The sequence below is a fragment of the Pogoniulus pusillus genome, chromosome 29 (genome assembly GCF_015220805.1).
Source record: "Pogoniulus pusillus isolate bPogPus1 chromosome 29, bPogPus1.pri, whole genome shotgun sequence".
Taxonomy (NCBI): Eukaryota; Metazoa; Chordata; class Aves; order Piciformes; family Lybiidae; genus Pogoniulus; species Pogoniulus pusillus.
The window spans coordinates 14,535,944-14,558,301 of record NC_087292.1 but is presented as its reverse complement, the minus strand read 5'-3'; the positions used below and the strand labels follow the sequence as shown (position 1 = coordinate 14,558,301).

General features: G+C 43.9%; 2 protein-coding genes across 8 annotated transcripts in view; both read left to right on the top strand.

The window, feature by feature from the left end:
• DIDO1 (death inducer-obliterator 1) overlaps positions 1–11,871 on the top strand; it is a 63,286-nt gene extending 51,415 nt beyond the window's left edge. For all 7 annotated transcript variants that reach the window (XM_064167689.1, XM_064167688.1, XM_064167692.1 and 4 more), the window contains one exon: positions 6,668–11,871. In XM_064167689.1, coding sequence (XP_064023759.1) covers positions 6,668–10,011 — 3,344 coding nt within the window. In that variant the 3' untranslated portion in view covers positions 10,012–11,871. The remainder of the gene's footprint in view (positions 1–6,667) is intronic.
• Positions 11,872–16,490: 4,619 nt separating this feature from the next.
• Positions 16,491–22,167, top strand: TCFL5 (transcription factor like 5). The gene is made up of 6 exons (XM_064167447.1): positions 16,491–17,224; positions 17,871–18,057; positions 18,847–19,006; positions 19,785–20,022; positions 20,777–20,918; positions 21,558–22,167. The coding sequence occupies exons 1-6, from the start codon at positions 16,491–16,493 to the stop codon at positions 21,675–21,677; spliced, it is 1,581 nt and encodes a 526-aa protein (XP_064023517.1). The 3' UTR covers positions 21,678–22,167.
• The last annotated feature ends 191 nt before the right edge of the window (positions 22,168–22,358 follow it).

Sequence of the window (22,358 nt, the reverse complement as noted above, 5' to 3'; positions counted from 1 at the left end):
GAAACAGCCACAGAGGAGTCAAGAAATCTCTGAAGACAAAGGTAACATTTACAGTGGTTTCACCACGACATCATCGTCTCATCTTGAGTGCTGTATGGTGCACAAGGCCTTGGAAGTGTTTTGTTTAGGTGGTGCAAATTCTAGCCAAAACACTGACTTCTGGAAATGGGTTTGTTGTGGAAGGAGGAGATCCACACTTCTTAGGGTTTATAGGTGGCAGGTACTAGTTGGTGTAGGCAGGTTGATAGTAGAATCATCTGGGTTTAGATCAAATTATCAGTAGTGATGTTTGGCTTGAGTTTGCTCAGTGTTTGTGCACTGAACCTGGTGACAGAAGAACTGAGAATGAATTCAGCTATGAAACACCCTTCTGAGACAAAATGAGGAGCTGCCTTCCTCTGAGGATGGGGAGGTGCACGTTTAGTTTCCAGATACCTGTCTGGGGTGTTCTGTACAAATGACAAATGGAGAAGCTGAAGAACTGCAGGTTCCAGCAAAGGCCATACTGCACTCTGGTAACAAGGGCTTGCAAAATGCTGAACGGTAGGTGTGAAACAGCAAACAGGCCAGGGGCTGACCTTGGAGAAGCTGCCTGGCCTCTGCTCCCCAAATGCAAGTTTAGGCCTAAGCTCAATAAAGCATTGTCAGAGCAGTAGAGTCTGGGCCAGGTTTTCATCTGTTAAATGGCATATGACATCAAGAGCAAATGAAACCTCATTAGTAAAATGCTCTCCCATCCTGTAGGAGATTGCAGAGGGCACTTGCTCTGCACCCTCAGGCAAGAGTTTTCTTGTTCAATCCAAGTCTACCTTTGCTTTTAGGTCATTGTTTTCAGGCTGGAGCTAAGCAGGCAGGACTATTTCTAAATTGCAGCAATATAGCTAGAAATGTTGAATCTCAACACCTCATAGTCAGCAAAAACTTACTGCTGTTGATAGCCAAGAAACAATAATGTTAAGTGCAGGACACTTTCAGCACAGGGATGCAGGTAAAAGAGTCTGAACTCATGGACTAGTTTTTCCAGCCAGAACAAAACACACATCCTCTGGACACGCAGGAGTGGGGCTGGTCGTGGAATCAGCTGTAAATGCTTACAGTGTTTTGCTGGGCTAGTAAATAACCAGCTTTACACTTCTGGTTGTCAGCTTGCATTCCTGTGGAATTAGCAGTTTTCCCTTTTACACTTCCTTCAACTTCCCCATTACAGGTTTCATCTCAAATGAAACCCTTTGATGGGAGGTTGGCAGGTGTAGGCCAATTCTGCTAAGCACAAGCGTATAAATTTGTAACATCAGCCTGGCTTTACTAAGTTGAAAGTGTAAAAGTTTTTCAGACGAGGAGGGAAGAAATACAGGTGCCATTTGCAGGTGGAGTTGATGGAGGCAAGCTTTATGTTAGGTTTTCCACTTGAAATATATTTTTAGAGGTAAAGAGAGTTAAAGGATAGCAACAGAAGGAAGGTTTCAAATGCAAAAAGGCCACATGCTGTAACAGATTCGTAAAAGACCCACTTAGACCTCTGCCATCAACTCCACTATCTTGGAGACTTTTCTAACAGCCTTTTTGTCATGGCTGTGCCAAGTTGTGTTTATAGTCTAAACCCAGATCCAGGATGGGGGACAAAAACTCATCAGGTAAGCTGTCTTTTTGGTTCTGTGTCTGTTTTGAAACTCGAGTGTAAAAGCCTTGTAATCCATGCTTTTTAAATGACATCTGATGGAATTTGCCTTTTTTCTTTTACTTCTTTCTCTCACAATCAATAAAAATACTTTCTGGAAAGTGGTCCTTGTCTCCTTAAATTCAATGGTGTACCATCAAGTGGAGTTTAGCAAGGACTCCAAAAGCATCATGCTTTAGATAGCTTGAGCTGATTTGATAACTGACTGGTGGTTGGGGAGGGGGGGAGACAATGGTAAACCCCTGCCACTCCAGAATTCCTAGTTAGAAGATATTCCAGCTGTATCAGCCAGTTCCATCAGGCACATATGGATTATGAATTTCTCCTGTTTCCTGATGGACTGGATTTGGAACACAACTGAGGACTTCTGAACTGCGCTAGTGCCTAGAAGATCTACAGCAAACTCTGACATGGGTGATTTCAAACCAGAGGAAACTGGGAGGTTTTCCATACTGAACTCATCTCCAACCTTAATTACAAGCTTTAATGTCTCACTGGGCTCCTTTGCATTGTCTTTTTGCAATGGTTTACTGGATGTGAATTTCCTTCTGTGTGTCACATACACACTTAACATTATTGAGCACCTTATTTGTAGATCTCAGAGCACTTTGTGAAAAATAGTATAATCAGACTTAATTACCAGCAGTGTGATTTATTGAAGTGTTTAGTCACAACACTTGGAAGGCAACAACTGTCTTAAATAGTTAAAAACCAATGAGTTCTAATAGCCATATAACAGCAAAGGATTCTGCAAATGCTGAGAAGCCTTTTGGTAGTTTCCAGTAGGAAGTGTGAAGGTTTTTTTAAGGCATGAGATCCCCTCATGCTGTTCAGAATGCTCTTAAAAATTGCAACAGATGGAAGCAAATTTTGGCTGTGCTCTGAATGGAGTCAGGTGTCTCCATCTTAGCAGACCTCACTATGCAAAGGAGCAGTGGTAGGACTTGGCATTATGGACTGGCATTATCTGCCAGCCAGTTCCATGCAGCAAGTGCACCTCAGTGTCACAGTGCTGGAAGTGATCTGCATCCCTGAATTAGGGGTACAAATATGCTGATAGTTGTCAGTTGCTGTCATGATTAATTGGGACAAGTAGATGGTGTTGATAAAATCCAAAGAATATCTTGTGTTCTTTGCAGTTTGAACACCATGGGTATGCTTAGTCCAGTCCCTTGCTTTTGTCACTGAGGTACAGATCTTTTAACAGCACAGGAAGCTTCTCTGCAGCTGCTAGTGACAGAAAGATGAAGCCACTCTATGAGTATGCTAAAACTGATTTAACTAAAAAATGTTTTTAAGGGTAAGAAAAACAATCCTCCCATGCTAATATTTGCTATATCTTGCTTTAATGGCTTTAGTTACAGATTGGAATTCAATAAAACAAGCACATGGACTTCAGATGCATAATAGAATAATAACTGTTTATAAATAATTCAGCACTGAAGGCTGCTAACTGCTGACACAGCTTGCAGCCCTTCTAAAGCGCCTGTTTGTGACAGACTGCCATTGAGCAATAGCTGGAAACCACAGCCAACGTTTTTGTTGGTCTCTAAAATTAGACACTGAGACTATTTATGGGTATTGGAATAGAATGAGGCTGACCTTTGGAATGCTGCTCGAGCTGAATGTTTCCATTCAAAGGAAGCATTTAGTATTTGATCACTTTGAATGCAGAAGGCAGTTTAGGCATAGCTTCTACTAGCTGTGTAAAATGACAGTATCAGAATATATAATTTCAGTGAATTTACTCTCTGATGGCTAAACTCTATAAATAGATTAAATCATAACTGATGTTATTAACTTCTGGAATGTATTGTCTTGAAAGTGTATTACAGTCTTACCCTGTTGTAGTTAGTGACTTCATCTCTGTTTCTTACAGGGATTCAAACCTGACTTTTCAGTTAATTGCTGTTTATGAGAGATCTTGGATTTGCTTATTTTAATTGCTCAGAGATCCATTATGACTAATCACCTAAATCACAAGTCTCTGCATGAATGCAGGTACACAAAACGTTAACAGAAGAACAGCAAATACCTACTGGGAGTTTTTAGAGGAACACCAGTGTGTGTGATGCTCTGCACTGGTCAACAACAGCCAAACATAGAGTTATTTATAGCCTGATAAAGGGAAAACAGAAAGCAAATTTGCACACGTTTCCAGCTGATGAGTCTGTTCTCACTGCAACTGTAAATGTTTTTTGCATAGTTGTCTTTTGATCTTCCTATATTAATATAATTTAATTGAAGATAGTAAGTAACTGTGAACCAAACTGCTAGACTTGCTTTTAGGCTGTTGGTACAAATGAGTGTTTGGATAAGACGAATATTTCTGTGCTACTTTTGGAGTAATTGTAAATTCCCTGCAAATAATGATTTAGTTCCCATCCTGCCTGCTTCTCAGCAACCCTGCCACTCTGAGAGGGCAACATTATGCATGTACTGGATTACTGATGAATTTTAGTTCTGGTAGTAGTTAATTTTCATCATGTATTTATACCTTTTAATTTTTTGAGGAAGGTCTAAATATGAAAGAAGGTGGCAGTGAGCAACACTTCCTAACACAAAAATCTTGTATATGGAGGAAAAAAACTCTCAGCTTTTTGGCAGCAAGTTTTAGGTAGTCATATAGAAAATGTCCAAGTGTGATGTGCTACAGACTGAAAACTAAAAGATGCTTTAAAAGAGCATGACCAGTACCCTCCTAACCCCAGAACTATGGAAAACTTGACCACTGAAATGTGCACCAATGTAAAATCTCTTTTGTAGCTAGAATGTGTTCTGCAGAATAAGTCTTTGCCAAAAACTTTCACTCAAATTTAATTACTCTTAATTTTTCTAAAGATAAGAGATCTGGAGCTAAAGTTTTCAGATTGGCCTCAGATTTTCATTATAATTTCATCAAAAGACTGTTTCTAGGAAGCAACCAGACTTTGCTTCATTAAGGGGTTAAACCAGTTTGACTGTACTGTACCAGCTGCAAGCAGAACAACACAGAGGGGTTTTTTCCTTAGTTGCCAAGAGATCTCAGAAAACTTTGAAAGTTACTTGATTTGACAGATGAGCATCTTTGTCATACTATCTATAGTTCATTATCTGGAAAACAAGGTTTATATGAGACAGGATTTGAGAGGAGAATTGGAAGCATTGGTGATTTAGGGGGGCATTCTGTGAACAAAGTTGTTGCCTAATGCAGGACGCAGCAAGCATTGAAGGGAAAAAGGAAGCTGAAAGCAAAAAGCAGCTGTAGGTTTGGTGTGTGCAAATAATTTCTGCATTGAAATAGAAATGTAGACTTAGCTCTGATGCTTGGGCTTTCCTTTGGCATCAGTTTGGCCAAGTTTTCATCTTGTACTTCAGGAATGTAGCTTGAGCTGTACAAGTGATAGCATATTCTCACTGACCACATTTCACATTTAACCTAAAACCAGACTAAACTCTTTCACTGATTAGAAAAGGTGACGTTTACTAAACATGAATTTAGGAAAGCAGCTGATGTAATTTTCTCATTAGAAGGTAACCTTTGAATTGAGTTGTTTCAGCAAAGTAACTGTGAATGGTTTGCCAGTGGAGTATATCTGCAGCTGTGAGGTTTGAGGGGGGGTTTGTTGGGATCAAAAAGTTTTCAGTGCTGCTAATTAGCTATTTACCAGTTCTTCCTTAATGAGCAGTTGGTTTGGTTTAACAAGAGCAAGAAACTTCATATACATAAAAATAAATTCTGATTTACAGGATTCTGAATAGAAGGAACAAGGTAGATCAGAATCTTTGCCCTACTATTTAACCTCAGCATATATTACCTGTTACTTTGCAGATTGTTTGGTGGTTGTACAAATAATGTACATGTGGATGCAAATAATATGTAGAGGCACATAGAGTGAAAGGACAGTGGTCCTTAAACGAGAACCTTTATAGCAAATAAAACCAGAAGTTAAAGCCTTTCTGTACAGATCTACTTTTGCCACTGACTGCGTGTTGAAAGGTTTGTGCCCTGCCCTTCAATCTGGACACGTTTATCTTCCACAAAGGAAGAAGTAACATGAAACAGACCTTCAGACCTGTGCATTTAACATCTTTATCAGAAACCTTGCCATCGTTTTTGATATGCTTCTCTAAGGATTCAAGTCTGAAGCTTTTCATAAGGGAGTAATTCTGCTCACAACATTTTTTTATTATAGAAAGGCTTTTTTTATTACAGAAAGGCTTCAGACTGAATCCAGCAACAGAGGGTTTGAGGTCTTCCTGCCTTCTGTATACCAGGTTCTTGCCCAACCAGCCTTCTTCCTGCAGAGAAAGCAAATGAAGCCAGCATCCTTTGCTCTTGCAGTGTCTTCTTAAGCTCTCCTCTGCTTGTTTGGTTTGTTACCAGCTTTTGCTCTATCAGGATTTAAAATGTCTAGCAGAAAAAAATACAAACATCGACAAACAAACAAGGAGTGTGTTACAAGCCTTAATACTGTTTCCAAACAGAGTTTGTTTGCAGTTCTTTTCAGCAGTTACTGCTGTTTGTTTAACTTGGAGGTAGACAAAATATTGAGGCTGGTGTGAATGTCAATGTAGTCACTTAGCACATAACAAATACAGTTAGGGAGTTTTCTCACTGTTCAGTATCTCTGCGTGTACGAGGTGTTTGCAGACTGTTTAAATGTATGAACAACAAAACCATTACACCAACATAAACAATACCAAAACCTGGGCTTGGTTTGGAATGTTTCCAGAGACAGTTTTTAATAATCATACCTGTGGCTGTTACTAAAAATATCAGGGAAGGAATTAGAATATATATTTGTCATACAGAAGAACCTATAAAGATACAGATGCAGACACTTATGGACTAATGAAAATTGCCAATAGGTCATTTAATGCAATGTAGTAAAACTGCTCTTTTCATGACTTCTGTAGCTACCACTGTATAAAATAGTAAGTTTCTGCTGAAAGCCTAGTTTAAAACAAAGGTTTTTTTACATATGCAGTCTTTGTGTTTCCTTTCAGGTCTTGAGACATCTCGGCCAAATTTAATTCTTGGACTGGTTATCTGTCAGAAAGGGAAGCGTCCTGCCACTAGCATTGAAGCAGAGAAGATAGAGGAAAAGCGAAGCAGAATTCAGACACACGAGGAAAGTGAAACCTCACTGTTCCCCAAGGGGCCACAAGCTGCTTCACAAGAGAAGAAGACCCCCAAATACACCTTCTACTCTGCAGATTCCTCTGTAAGTACAACACCACCTGGATCTCCTCCACCTCCGCCTCCACTTCCTGTCCCGGACACCTCAGCGGTTACGCCTTCAGTATTAAAAATCCTGTCCTCGATTAAAAGTGGGAGCACAGCTGCTGCCGCACCACCAGTTTCCACCACTGCTTCTGCAAGTGCTACTGCTACACAAGCTTCGTCCTCCAAAACTGCCACACCTCTGGAGCACATCCTGCAGACACTCTTTGGGAAAAAGAAAACTTTTGAGCCTCTTGCCAAAGATTCTGAAACTGTGCAGTCTTCTGCCCAGGAAGGTCAAGCTGCTGCTGATGCGGGGGTGTCAGCTGTGCCACTGCTAGATCCCATTGTGCAACAGTTTGGGCAGATGTCAAAAGAAAAAGCTATAGAAGAGGAGGAAGATGACAGACCATATGATCCTGAGGAAGAGTATGGTCCAGAGAAAGCTTTTGAAGTGCAGAGTGGGGAAAGTGAAAAACACTACAATGTGGAAAAGCTGCCTAGTGCAGCAGAACTAGAGGATGAGGCCTATGATCCCGAAGATGAAACTATCTTGGAAGAAGCAAAAGTGACTGTTGATGATTTACCTAACAAGATGTACACAGACACTAAACCCAGCGCTTCAGAAACACCTGCTTCATATGTGCCTGACTTATCTGCAGCCTCATCCTTGGTAGAACAGCAAAAAATGTTGGAAGAATTAAACAAACAAATAGAAGAGCAGAAAAGACAACTAGAGGAACAAGAAGAAGCCCTCAGGCAACAAAGAGCAGCTGTTGGTGTTTCAATGGCTCATTTTTCAGTGTCTGATGCTTTAATGTCACCACCGCCAAAATCTTCCCTTTTGAAGGCTGAATTATTCCATCAGGACCAGCAAGCTACACAAAAAGGAGATGCCACTTCCTCTCAAAGTCAGCAAGCACAAGTTTTAAACCAGGGCTGTGACCCGAGGCAGAACAGGGATCCTCGACAAGCTAGAAGGATGGCCACCGAAACTAACGACAGTGCTGACTCTCGCATCAAGCCACAGGTGGCACAGAATGAGATCGCCCCAAGAGAAGTGGCTCCAGCAGGCTTTCCAAGTGCTTTGCAGACTTCACTTGGTAAGGAAGATCAGACTTTAATTCCTGCTGCTCAGCCTGGTTTCAGTGGGGATAATTGGGTTTCAAGTGAAAAGGCTTCCACAGTGTCCCAGAATGAAGCATCTACCAGCAGCTTTGAAAACACTGTTCAAGTTAATCTGGAAAACGTAAGTCAAGTTGCTACAGGAGAACCAGCAGCCAAGCCTGTGCGTAAAGTGCTGCTCCCAACACCTCCCAGTACATCTTTTCAGCCTAATTTCTCCACCCCAAATGACAGCCAGGCTTTGCCAGACATGCATCAAATACCGTGGTCCAATGAGTCAAGTGAGGTAATGGGAAGGGATTCTTTTTCCAACCCAATGTTTATTGCTCAGGAAAATGCAGCTGGTCACTTCGAACCATCAGTGCAGTATGATGAACAGAGAAATCCTCAGTCTCATCAGTTTGTAGAACAAACTGAATCTCCATCACACTTTGAAGAAAACCAAGCTGGACCTCCATTTTCCATGTCTGGGCAAAAAGGAGGGCCTCCACCCCAAATGATGATGAATGCACCTGGAGGACCTCATGGGCCTAATTTTAGAGGACCAGCACCGCAGTTCCCTGAAGAGCATGGATCTCCAAATAGTGATGGACAAAGGGGACCTGCATCTGGAAGATTTGGAGGTCAAAAGGGCCCCATTCCTTCCTTATTTTCTGCACAGCATGGACCACCATCTCTTTTCGGTGATAATAGGGGTCCTGCCTCTCCTTATGGTGTTCCAAGAGGAATGTCACCATCTCAGTTTGAAGATTGCAGGGAACCTCCCATGGAACAAAGGGAATACTCAGATTCCCAATACAATGAAATGATTAGGCCTCCAGGACAGTATGAAGGACCAGATCCACCTCAGTTTATGGGAAACAGAGGACCTTCACCGTATCCTTTTGGAGGTCAAAGACGGCCCCCACCTGCTCAGTTTAAAGGACAGAGAGGAGGCTCCCAATTTGGAGGGCCAAGAGGTCCACCCCCGAGCCATTTTGGGGGACCAAGAGGGCCTCACCCAAATCAATTTGAAGGGCAGAGAGGTCCAGCTCCAAATCATATGCCTGGTCCAAGAGGACTTTTGCCACAGCCATTTGAAGAACGGAGAGGGAATTCACCACCAAGATATCCCAACCAGAGAGGTCCAGCACCGATGCAGTTTGGAGGACCAAGAGGATCTACACCTGGAATGTTTCCAGAAGAAAATGATTCCAGATTTCATTTTCAAGGTCAGTCAACACAAGGTATGAAGCCACCCCCAAGACCACTTCTGGACCTTCCAGGCCATCTATCATCCCACAGAAAAGAGATGTGGGAGGAGGCTGGACCATCAGCATCTCTTCCCAATATGTCTGGACAAGGAGCTGAGTCGGAAGGACAGTGGTCAGCACCTGACTTCCGAGAGGGCAAGAATCCTGAATTTAGAGGCCAGACGTTTGAAGGGGGGAGACCGAGAGAGAGATACGAGGGAGGAAATAAGGACAAAGGTTTAGATCAACCAGAGCCTCAGCAGGCAGATAATCGACAAGGCAGACCCTTTGATGAGAGACGGAGGGACCGAGAACACAGCAGGCCTTGGGAAAGAGACCGTGGCAGAAGCTGGAATAGAGACCGGGACTGGGAGAGGCACAGAGACAAGGACTGGGATAAAGGCAGAGACAGAAGCCAAAACAAAGACAGAGAGAAGGATTCAGAGCGGGCTAAAGAGTGGGAAAGAAGCCGAGACAGGGACCGAGACAGACCAAGAACCAGAGACAGAGACTCCTACAGAAGACGTGACAGAGAGCGATCGAGAAGCAGGGACAGAGATCGCGACAGAGAGAAGGACAGGGACCGGGATCGAAGCAGGGAGAAGGACAGAGACCGAGACAGGGATCGAGATCGGGAAAGAGAAAGAGGCAAAGATCGCAAAGATCGGAGTAAGAGTAAGGAGAGTGGTAAAGAGACGAAGCCAGAACCACCGAAGGAAGCTCAGAAGCCAACAGAAACAGAAGCTTCATCTTCCACTAATCAGTCATAGAAACATGGCTGTTCTGTTTCCCCTAAACAAAACACTTGTACAACCCAGCAAGGACCGAGGCAGCATCTTCTGTACATAGTGTATATTCTCACCCTCTCAAAGATGCTGGCCAGAATGAAACTGGCCTTACAAAAAAGACTGAGTAATGAGTGACTTTTGGACAACTGTGAATGCAAATCCTCAGCTAGAGCAAAGGCAAGGACACAGTGGACTTTTCACTTGCTGCATTTTGTGCATAATGTTTTTTCTTACAAAAATTCACAGTCGTTACCTGTACTGAAATTTTGTTTTTCTACTTGCATCTTTATCTGAAAATTTCCATTTACAGTTCAGAAATGGGAAAAAAAAGAAGAAGAAACAAACAAACAAATAAATCTACAAAGAGCATATTGCTTTTTTAAGATTGTAAAGTTATGTTTTCCAGTAACTTGAATTGTAATTTTATAAGAGAATTTAATCCTGACCTTAGGAGCCATACCTTTACATCTCATTTAGGTGATATTTCAGTGTCAGAGTCGTTCCTGCAGCACAGCCTTTGAAAACCAGGGAGTCCAACCTTGTCATCTTTCTTTTTCAACAGAAGGGTCTTGTGTGTTGTAGAAAAGGCTGCAGAAGATCAGTGTTGATAATCATTGGTGACTGATTGAGGAATTGAAAATGAAATGTTCTAAGCTCAAAGTGCACTATCTTCTTTTTTTATAGACAGGTATTTTGTGTTCTGGAATCCATCTGTTAAGTGTACAGACTAAAAACCAGTCCTACTTAAGGCTTCTTCCTGAGGCTGAGGGGTTTTAAATGTCAAATTTTAACATGTCTGTAATTAAAGAACATACAAAAATAACACCTTTATAACCAGCAAAGTACAGAAAAGCATCAGATAGGTATTTGAAAACAGCCAAGCCTCTAAAAATAGGTATACCAAAGGAAAGGAGAATTACTTGGTTAACTAGGCCACTAAATCTGGTCCCTCCATTGAACTGATTGGGTGGAGCAATTTTTTTGGGTTTCTTTTGGTGTTACCTAATTTTGCCACAGATTTAAGAAACGTCCCAATTTTATTGTACTTTTCATTCTAAAAGTGTTTTGCTCCTGAAAAGGAAAGAAGTCACTTGTTTTTTTGTTGTTGTTAGACCCTGCTTTAGGCTGGTAGTGCATATTAAAAAACTCTCCTCTGGAAAAATACAAAAAGCCTAACTGAATTAAGCTTGACAAGCAGAGTGGTGGGGACTGAAGGTTATCATTCAAGAGAGATGTTTTTCATGATGAATTCCATGACTTTGCTACTTTTCATGTATTCTTCAAGTGTGTCAAGCGTGAAATGAAACCCTGCTTAATTTATTTGAACGGTGTAAATTAACAGTTGGGTAAATATTTTGATATTTTTATAAACTAGTTTTGGAACTGTAAAATTTAGCTTCCTACAAAGCTTTGAAGACTACATTACAAGTAGCATGGACGCCACCTATCTCACCACAGAACTTTCAGTCCATACTGGTGCATCTTTGAAGTCCTTACCCATCAAGGATTTGCTAGTTGAAAGGATCCATCTGTAATTCTGAACCTGTAGAGAAAACATTTAACATGCAGAGAGGTAGTATGAAATGCAAACATCTACTATGGTGTAAGATTGGTTGTTTTTTTTTTTTTTTCCCTTAATGAGATGTTTCTAATTTAAAGACCTACCTTAAAAGTATGCAAAAAGTTAAGCGTGTTTGTTTAGGTTTCCTTGATAGAAATTTCTGTAAATTGTATTTTATATGACAAAAATATATCACTGTACATTAAAATATGGGACTGCACAGGTTTTTGTTACTGTAAGTAGAATAAACATCTACAGAGAACTGCTGTCCACTTCTCAAAGCTGTATGTGTCTGCTGTTTACTAAAGGTTGCTACTTCTCAACAAACTTCAGAGGCTGATTCATAGAATGAAAGGGACTTTAAAGATAATCCAGTTCCAACTCCTCTGCTCTGGGTAGGGACACCTCCCACTAGCCCAGGTTGCTCAAGGGCTCATCTAGCGTGGCATTGAACGTGTCCATGGAGGAAGCATCCTCCACCTGGAAAAGAATCCACCCTCATTGGAAAGAATTCTTAATCTCCAGTCTAAATCTCCCTTCTTAATGCTTCAATCCATTCCCTCTTCTCCAATCACTACAAGCTCTTGTAAAATGTCCCTTCCCAGCTTTCTTGTAGCCCACTTCAGTTACTGGAAGGCTGCTACGAAGTCTACTCAGAGCCACCTTTTCTCCAGGCTGAACGGCCTTAACCATTCCTTCATGTTTAGGGAAAGATGTTTTGCAGGACATCATTACTCCACTGATGGTTATTTGTAGGCATTCTAAAAAGCACATGAAAACACATAGTTTCTTCTTCTCAGTTCTAAAACATCCCCTGAAGGATGTTTTAATTTGAATGAAGAGTTTTTAATTTTTAGATTTCACCAAAAAAAAATAATCTAAGGAGAAGGAAAAAAATAATTCAAGTTTGAACTTAAAATCTCAGTTTATACCATATGTTAAGTCCTTGGCTTTACACTGTAATGAAGTAGATGTGTGGCTTTTCATCTTCTAGGAAACGCTGTGACATCAATCTGGGGAATCTGCACAATTTATAGAATGATTTAGGTTGTCATAGAATGGTTTATGTTGGAAGGGACCTCAAAGATCATCTACTTCCAAACCCCTGACATAGGCAGGTTCACCCCCCACTGGAACAGGTCACTCAAGGCCTCATTCAATCCAGCCTTGAACACCTCCAGGGAGGGAGCATCCACAACCTCCCTGGGCAACTTGTGCCAGTGTTTCACCACCCCACCACCCCCCATGTAAAGAACTTCTGACATCTAGTCTGAATCTCCTCTCTGCCAGTTTAAACCCCTTACCCTTATAGAATCATAGAATGAATTTAAGAACGTAAAATGCATCCTCCCACAGCAGTAGTGGCAAAAAAAAATCCCAACCGCAAACAGACACTAAGGGCTTCTTTTTTAATCACAGCTTTACATAGTTTGCAATGACCTAGACTTGGGGTTTGCAGCAAGGTTCCTGTGCTCTGCACTGCAGCAGACAGTGAAAGGTAGGCTGAAACGAACATAACAATTTAACTCAATTTGCAAAGACTAAAAATAGTCCTGAGTTATTACCATGCATTGTAAGAGAGAGAAAAAGAAACACCTGCAGGGCTTTGTTCAGATGAACCAGCTTTACTATGTTGAGCTTTTAGCAATGTTTGTACTAACCTAAAATTCACTTTCCAAAGAGCATTTTGGTAAATTTGTATGTAGAAGCCTCTGAAAAGTCTGTAAGATTACACCTACACATAAGAATAATACAAGATTACATCCATAACAGACTGCACTATGCCAACTTTATGCATTCTAAAGGCAGTAAGATCAGAGGGGGAGGAAAATGAAGGTACTGGTAGATAGTAGCTGAACATGAGGCAGCAATGTGCCCAGGTGGCCAAGCGAGCAAATGGCATCCTGGCCTGGACCAGAAACACTGTGGCCGGTAGGACAAGGGAGGTTATCCTTCCCTTGTACTCAACACTGGTCAGACCACACCTTGAGTCCTGTGTCCAGTTCTGGGCTCCTCAATTCACGAGAGATGTTGAGATACTGGAACATGCCCAGAGACAGGTAACGAAGCTGGTGAGGGGCCTGGCGCACAGCCCTGTGAGGAGAGGCTGAGGGTGCACAGCCTGAAGATGAGGAGGATCAGGGCAGAGCTCATTGCTGACTACAACTGCCTGAAGGGAGGCTGTAGCCAGGTGGGGTTTGGTCTCTTCTGCCAGGCAAGCAGCAACAGAAAAAGGGGACAGAGCCTCAAGCTGTGCCAGGGGAGGTATAGCCTGGATGTTAGGAGGAAGTTCTTGCTGGAGTGCCCAGGGAGGTGGTGGAGTCACCATCCCTGGAGGTGTACAAAGAAAGCTCGGATGAGGCACTTGGTGCCATGGTCTGGTTGATTGGACGGGGCTGGGTGGTAGGTTAGACTGGATGATCTTGGAGTTGATTCTATGACTCTATCAAGTGTACACTGAGTCCAATCTGTACCAAAACTGCTGCTTCTTGAATTTCTGCTTTTGTTTCTAGAGGCAAAAAACACCTCTGTGACTTTCAGGTTTGGGCTACCTCTTCTATAAGCCAGTGCACGTGGAAAACAGCAGTGAATGCCACTGCAAATGAATATGCACATCAGTACAAGAATGCAGGAGCCAGACTTTGTTAACACATGCACACACAACCCCAAAGGGAATTGTTTGAATTGGATTTTCATTTTCCAGAGCAGCATTTTGTGTCTCTTGCTCTCTGAGTTGTTTCTAGACTGTCTGCTGTCACAGGTGTTTGGGTTTAATACTAAAACACATAACAAAGAGCAAAAGCTTGTGCAAATAAGCTGCTCGTGATGGTGAGATGCCTGTGATGGAGACAGCAATGCAGAAGGTCTCTGTGTGAGAGATCTCACATCCAAGCTCATCTCCATTTACAACTCCAGGGGGAAAGAAACCAAAACTTTTAAAAGGGTCTTTGGATGATCTTTATATGAAAGAACAGTTTTTAAACACTGGCAAAGTATATAAGTGTTTATAGTTTGCTAACTTAATCTTCCAAGAGGAAATCCAGGCGTATGGATTATGCCCTACGAGGAGAGGCTGAGGGAGCTGGGATTGGTTAGCCTGGAGAAGAGGAGGCTCAGGGGGGACCTTATTGCTGTCTACAACTACCTGAGGGGTGGTTGTGGCCAGGAGGAGGTTGCTCTCTTCTCTCAGGTGGCCAGCACCAGAACGAGAGGACACAGCCTCAGGCTGTGCCAGGGGAAATTTAGGCTGGAGGTGAGGAGAAAGTTCCTCACTGAGAGAGTCATTGGACACTGGAATGGGCTGCCCGGGGAGGTGGTGGAGTCGCCGTCCCTGGAGCTGTTCAAGGCAGGATTGGATGTGGCACTTGGTGCCATGGTCTGGCCTTGAGCTCTGTGGTAAAGGGTTGGACTTGATGATCTGTGAGGTCTCTTCCAACCTTGGTGATACTGTGATACTGTGATGTATGGGGTGCAGGAAGGAGCTTTCTGCCTCCAGTGCTTCACAGGAGCTGTTTGGGTGAGGAAAACCAAACCAAACCAAACCAACAAACTTAAAAAAAATAAACCCGGGGGGGAAAAAAAAAAAATCAACCAAAACCCGACCAAGCCGAAAAAAAAAGAGGAAACAGAAGCAGCCAGAGTGTCAATTTCAAACCCTTGTGGCTTTTCTCCCAGCACTTTCCTTCCTACTCTCCCTGCTTGCGTGGCTGCTAACAACTAGCAGTTGAGAGCAGAGTAACGGCACCTGAACCCTGGGAAGAGGGGATGGCTATTAACCAGCTGTCAGGACCTCAGCGCCCTGCCCAAGCTGCTGTGGGGGAAGGCTTTGGGAGAGAGTCAGCTCCCAGCGCCGCGTTGTGCTCCCGGCCTCTGCCCTGCTCTGACCTCAAGTCAGTACAGCTGCGCTCCTGTGGGCTGGGGAGCTCCCAAACCGTGTGGTGGCGAACGAAACCAATACTCTGTTCAGTGTGTTTAATGTTTAAAGGAGGCAGGCTCGCGTAGAAAAGCACTGCTGTGGCACTGTCTAACGGCTGGCTGTGAGGGAAGCCTTGCTGCCTCAACGTTTAACGGGGAAGCCTCGCCCGAGGGAGGTGACGACCGAACGTTTCTCTGCTCCTGGTCGTTTCCCCACCGCCCTGGCTCCAGCAGCCCGCCTGGCCGAGCTCCCACAGCCCGAAGTGGCCGGCACACCACCGCCCGCTGCCAGCCCGGGACGCGGGGCCGGAGCTCGGCGAGCAGACACCGAGGGCGGCGGCGCTGAGGCGCGGGGCAGGCCGCAGGCGCGCGGCCGTCGGTTGCGTGTGGCCGTTGGCGGCGGCGCGCGGGCGGCGGGTCCGGTGCCCGCGGGGCTGCGGCCGCTGGCAGGAGCGTTGGGCTGGGCTCGGGGGGCAGCGGATCGCGTCCTCCTCCGCCCCGTCGCACCGAGGGCAGCCTCCGCCCGCGGAGCCTTGCGGCCAGAGGGTTGCTTCCTCCCGCCCCGAGTGCGGCCTGCCCGTCCGCGTTGCCGTGCGGCTGCGTTGGGGCTCTCAGACCCGTAGGAGCTCCTCGGAGGGAGTCTTAGGGAGCTGAGGACATAGAACAGAGGACCCAGAGCCTCCCTCCCCAGGCTGAGTGTTAGCAGGTGAAACCTGTTTCTCCTCAGCAGTTGCCTTGGGACTGGGAGGGAGGGATTCAGCTGAGGAGACCTGGTGCAAGGGGTGGCGCCTGCCATCAGGACCGTGTGCCGTGCTTTGGTACCTGGCGGTGGTGCCGCATCCCTATTAAGTGGCATTTCTTCGCCTTTTCATTCCCCCTTTCCCCCCTTTTTTTTTCTTTTTAATGGTTAGTATTGACAATTCTTGCAGGTTTTATGGTTTACTGTTGGAAGAGACGCTGGTAACTGCTTAGGTTTATTGTAGTCATGTCAGGATCAGCCCCAGAGGAGCCTCAGACTTCCATTCCTCAAAGCACAGCTAGTGTTCCTGATCCTGCTCCGGTTGCTGGCGGACCTGAAGGCTCAAGTGACGTTTCCTTTGGTGAGCAAAATCTTAGCTTCACCACCACAGACGTCAGCCTGGTGGAGTTGATGGAAATTGAGTATACTCAGCTGCAGCACATACTTTACTCCCATATGGAGACACAAGCTGGTGGAGGTGAAGTGGAAGCCAGGCTCAGTTCTTTCTCCTTGCTTGGTAATTCTGCAGACCCCCTTCCGCACCAGACCTCACTGAGCACCGTTCAGGAGGGGTGTTCATCAAACAGCCCTGGGAACCAGCCGGTTTGCTCAGCTCTCTGTCAGTCAGGGTTACCCTCTGACAGCAGTTTGCGAAGTTCAAACCCACGTTTGAGCTATGCTGACTTTCAGGAGCTCAGAATGATGTTACTTAGCGACTCTAACCTCCCTGTGAACCGTACAGAGAGAACACCTAACAGTGGCTCTGTAGAAGTCCCAGGACATGGTTTAGTAAAAGTTAAACATAGCGAAACATTTGTTGGGACCAGTAAAGAAAACATACTTGCTGAAAATTTGGTACTGGCACCAGAGCCTAGACCTAAATCTGCAGTCAGAGTTCGGTTGGAAGACAGATTCAACAGCATCCAGACCGAAAACCCCAGATGCCAAGAACCCCAAGAATCTGGAGTAACTCTTAACAAGTGTGTTGCCATTAATTTTAGTTTTATGTTCTTAAACTCTGTATTGTAGATTGCAAACCTGTTTTTTTTTTTTTCTTCCTGAACAAACAGTATTTTTAATACATGAGAGTGATGGTTTTAAACTGTGCCAATCAAACTGACCTTAGATTTGGCCCCTCTGTATGTTGCATCTATGTAGTTCAAAGATTAATTGCTTTACAGTCTTGATCACAATGTGTAAATAGAAACGAGGGAAGAATATTATCTAGTAACGTGCAGCTTGCTAAAAGCAAAGTAGATTTTTTGATCACAATAAAATAATTAAGAGCAATTGATCCAGGTTATAATGTGGAGGGGAAACTTGGAGCACAAATACTGTTTTACAGCCTGGCTCTGTAACTGTTAATATGCTGATAAAACATTTTGTTGAGGCATAAAGGTGAATTGTTACTGCACAGAATGAAGAAACCACCTTGGCTGATTTTGGTTTTATCCCTGAAGCTGGCAGTATGGCAATAACAATGATTTTGGTTTGCAGAAAATGAGTGTGTTTTCTTGGTGATAGTTACTGGAAGGATGTATAGCTGCAAATATATTTCTGTGCTCACCTTCCAAGTACTCAGTCTGATGTTTTATGTGGGGTTTTTTTGTTGTTTGTTTGTCTAAGTTTAGTGACATTGATTCGCCAGCCCTCAGAACTGGTAGGTGTTCCTCTTCACCAGCAAGAAAACGAGAGTGCTGCTGTAGGGAGAAGTAACACCGAACCTGCCACACCTTCCTTGCAGTTCACATACCCCTTACTCACCATGAACCCATGTTCTGCTGCTGGAGGTGCTTATCCTTCACAAGCACAGGTGGGTAACATGTTCACCACTGATTGTACTCTGGTAACCCAGCACTGCCAGGTTCACACAAAACCACGTCCCTCAGCACTGTATCTGCACAGATTTGAAACTCCTCTAGGGATGGGGACCCTACCACTGCCCTGGGCAGCCTGGGACCACCCTTGACAGCCCTTTTGGGGAAGAAATGGTTCCTCATGGCCAACCTAAACTTCCCTTGGTGCAATCTGTGACCGTTTCCTCTTGCTTGTTCCTTGGGAGAAGAGACAGATAGCACCCACCCAGCTCCAACCAGGTGTTGCAGGGAGCCAGAAGGTCTCTGGTTCCTTTTCTCCAGGCTGAAAAGCTCCAAGTTCCTCAGCTGCTCTTCACAAGATATGTGCTCTAGACTCTTCAGCAGTTTTGTTGCCCTTCTCTGAACATGCTCCAACACCTCATTGTCCTTGGAGTGAGTGGCCCTAAACTGAAATCAGGCTGGATTCAAGTTGAGGTCTCACCAGTGCTGAGTACACAGGGACAAGAGGAGTGGTGATCAGCAGGCCATTGGATTTCTTGCTAGGAAAGGAAAAAAACAGGTTTTTTTCTGGAGTTTATCAATGTATCATCAGGTTCATCTACAGAAGAGAAGGAGATGTTTTGTGCCATTTTCTATGAGTCTATTTTTCCAGTTCATTTTGATGAGAAAGTGATAACACCACATTGAATCATGGGGCTAAAACTTAAGTTAACGTGATGATACCCAAACAGTCTTTTTCTCATGTAAATGGTCCTCCTAAGTATTTCCTTTTTTTGTTTCCACAGACCTCTGGAACCTCTTGCACTGTTTTGGAACCTGCCAAACATCAAGACCTCGGGGTACCCAAGACATTGTCTTTCTGCTATCAGGAGATTGAATCCACAAAACAGACAGTAGCTGTCATGAGTAAAGCTTTGCCTGAGGAAGTCTGGATTAAAGTTGGAGGTAAAGCCTTGATTTTCTTTTCTCTTAGCTTTCTGTTGGCTTTTGGATCTATGAATTTGTGTTTTCTAAGATGAATATTATTTGAGAGACACATAGGAAATCATAGAATGGTCTGGGTTGGAAGAGACCTCCAAAGGTCATCTAGTCCAACCCCCCCCAAAGAGAGACGTGGGTTTATGTCTAGTGACCTGCTGTAGGCAATATAGGACTAGAATGCAAAGTTGTTTAGCACTTGTAGCTTGAAATGAGAAAGCCTGAGGTTGCAGAGTATCTTTGACAGTCTGGGCTTAGAGTAAGAAACTGATTCCTTCCTACAAATTTTGATCCTCTGTCCAGTTAGTATCAAACTAACTAAAGGCTCAGTGCCTCTAAGTGGTCCTCAGACTGATGGCCAGAGAGGTTGTGGCATCTCCTCCTCTGGAGAGGTTCCAGACCAGCCTGGACACTGTTATCCCAATCAACCTGCTATGGGTGCCCCTGCTTTAGCAGGGGAGGTTGGACTGGATGAGCTCCAGAGGTCCCTTCCTTCCTCCACCATGCCTGGATTCCATAAAGGCAGGTAGGATGTCAGTAGAAGTAGAAGCTGGGTGGCTCTGAAACAGCAAGCAGTGCCACAGCGCTTCCACAGGCCATGTTGTTGTGAGAGTTGACCTAGGTTGTCTGTAAAGCTTCAAAAATTATTCCTCATCAAGTGACCAAAACACCTTCTCTGTGGTCACCATTTTCAGTGGTCAGTGGGAAGGTTACAAATCGTTCCTTTCCTTTCTGTTTTTCTAAGGAGACACCACATGCAAGCAGACCATGAACAGGAGAAGCTGTGGCCACCTCAGCCCCTTGGATCCAAATGCAGATCGCAAATGCCTTGGGGAGATCCAGAACCTGCGAGCAGACTGCCAGGGGACTGCCTTTGCCCAGGGCCCTTGGCAGGCAAACCCCAATGTGCAGGTGCCAAGCGGGGCACAGGATGGGGTGGCCCAGCGAAGGGAGAGACACAACCGCCTGGAGAGAGACAGAAGGTGAGTCCTGTCAGGAGTGGCCTCGGGTGCTGCCAGTGTCACACTCCTGGCATTATCCAGAGTGAATGTACATGTTTTGGTTTACCTACAAGCAGGAGCAGTGCAGGTGGTGAGAGTTTGGTGTTTGTTAGAGGAAAAAAAATCATCTTCATTGTGAGGGTCTGTTTGTTGTTTCTCTATAAACAGACTTCATTTAATGATGCTATGAGGATGAGGTAACTTATGTTTAATGTCACTAACAGACAAATACAGAGCTTGACAGAATCATATAGCTATACAGGTTGGAAGAAACATTTGAGGTCATCAAGTCCATCCGCTCACCTAGAGCTCACAATGCCACCACTAGTGCAAAGCCACTGCCACTAAACCATGTCACTCAGTACCACATCCATGTGGCTTTTAAATACCTCCAGGGATGGTGACTCCATCACCTCCTTGTGCAGCCTGTTCCAATACTTGAGAACTCTTTCTGTGAAGAAACTTTTCCTAGTATCCAACCTGAATCTACCCAGGCACAACTTTAGGCCACTTGTTCTTGTCCTGTCACTTGTTGCATGTGAAAAGGGACCAACCCCTACCTGGCTCTAACCTCCTTTGAGGTAGTTGTAGAGGGTGATGAGGTCTTCTTGTTAGCTTGTAGCTAACCAAAGAAAGTCCCCAAGGTCTGTGGCTTGCAGCACGTGTGTGTAGTCCTCCTGGTTTAATTTTGCTTCCTTCCTTGCCCATCAGTTGATAATTTTGTACTTGCCTGTAGGCGCAGAATCCGGGTGTGCTGTGATGAGCTCAATCTTCTGGTCCCCTTCTGCACAGTAGACACTGACAAGGCAACAACTCTGCAGTGGACAACTGCCTTCCTGAAATACATCCAGGAGAGGCACGGGGATTCCCTGAAACAGGTTGGACATCTCATTTCTTTTTGGTTCTTGGTAAAAATGTGAGATGTTCTAAAGGTGACATGGCTGAAAGTCTGAGGAATGCTGTTTGTGAAGGAGCACTGTGTCATGGAATGCCTTGGAGTTTGGGTATTTTTAGAGCTGGTTTGGTTCAGTCCTCAGTCAGGCTGAGGCTTTAAAATGTATTTACATAGCCAAATTCCTGGGCATGACATCATCTAGACAACAATGTAGGACCAAGATCCTCTTAATCCATTTCTCCTTCTCTTATTTTTCCCTATTTCCACCTGATCACAGACTTACCTTCTAGTTTCCATGATCTAGTGGTTGAGTGCTGGGATGCACAGCTACATATCCACATTATTGATCTCAAAGTGGGCGACAGCAGTAAAGGGTTTTGTGCCCTATAAGCAGGTCCTGGACTACAACAGTAGTTACAGCCCCAGAGTAATTGTGGCTCTGCTGAGTATCTTAAAGAGTAGGAATGGGGAGAGAGGAGAAATCTCTTCCTCTAGATGATTCTGTGGCCCTCAGCACTTCCTGCTAAAGGTTGGTTTATTTTTTCCAAGACACTAGCAAAACGAAACCATGCAGCTCAAGTAACATCAAACATAATTATTTCTTTTTTCTTTTGATTTTTAGGAATTTGAGACTGTGTTCTGTGGTAAAACAGGCAGGAGGCTAAAAATAGCAAGCTCTGACTCCTTTTTAGCGTGTCCAGTGCAGGAAAACACTAATGGCTATGGAGACCAATTAGTCTGAACTGACTACCTCGAATTGCATGACAGGTGTGGCTAGCAATGGCTAGATCTGGATCTCATTCTCTCCATTTACATGCTGAATGTGAATTGCAGAATGTAACTTGTAAACAATGTATAAAGAGAGCTTTAAAGAAAATGGTCTTTATTCAGATTAGAGAGCGAGGTTAATGACCAGCAGTAGAACTCAGTGCTCTGTTACCAGGGCTTTGGGAACAGCAGTCTTGACACTAAGAAATGGGAGGTGTCTTGACACTCCAAGTTCTTTTCTCCTTCAGTTATAACAAAAGTGTTCTTTTTATGTTTGTTGTTCTGCCTTAGGGTCTTGGGTTTGTTTTTTTTCTGTTGTGCTTTGGGGGTTTTTGAGTCGATGCAGTACAGTTAGGGGTAGTTGTAGAACATCAGTCAGTTAATGACTAGATGCAAGTGTGCTCAAGTCAAAAAAGAAATTGACATTAGCCTATTAAAACACCCATTTTTTTGTCCATTACAAATGTGAAGGTTGTGTTGGTTAATTAATTAAGTGCATAGTTTCTTACACACTGCTGATACTGTGAAGCTCACATTTATCATAAATATTTAAACACACTTGGTGTTAGCTTCTCTTTTATCACAGATCCATATTTAATGTCTTATTTCCTAACTGTCTTGTGTTGTTACTTTAGTGGCACATTGTAAAGAGTAG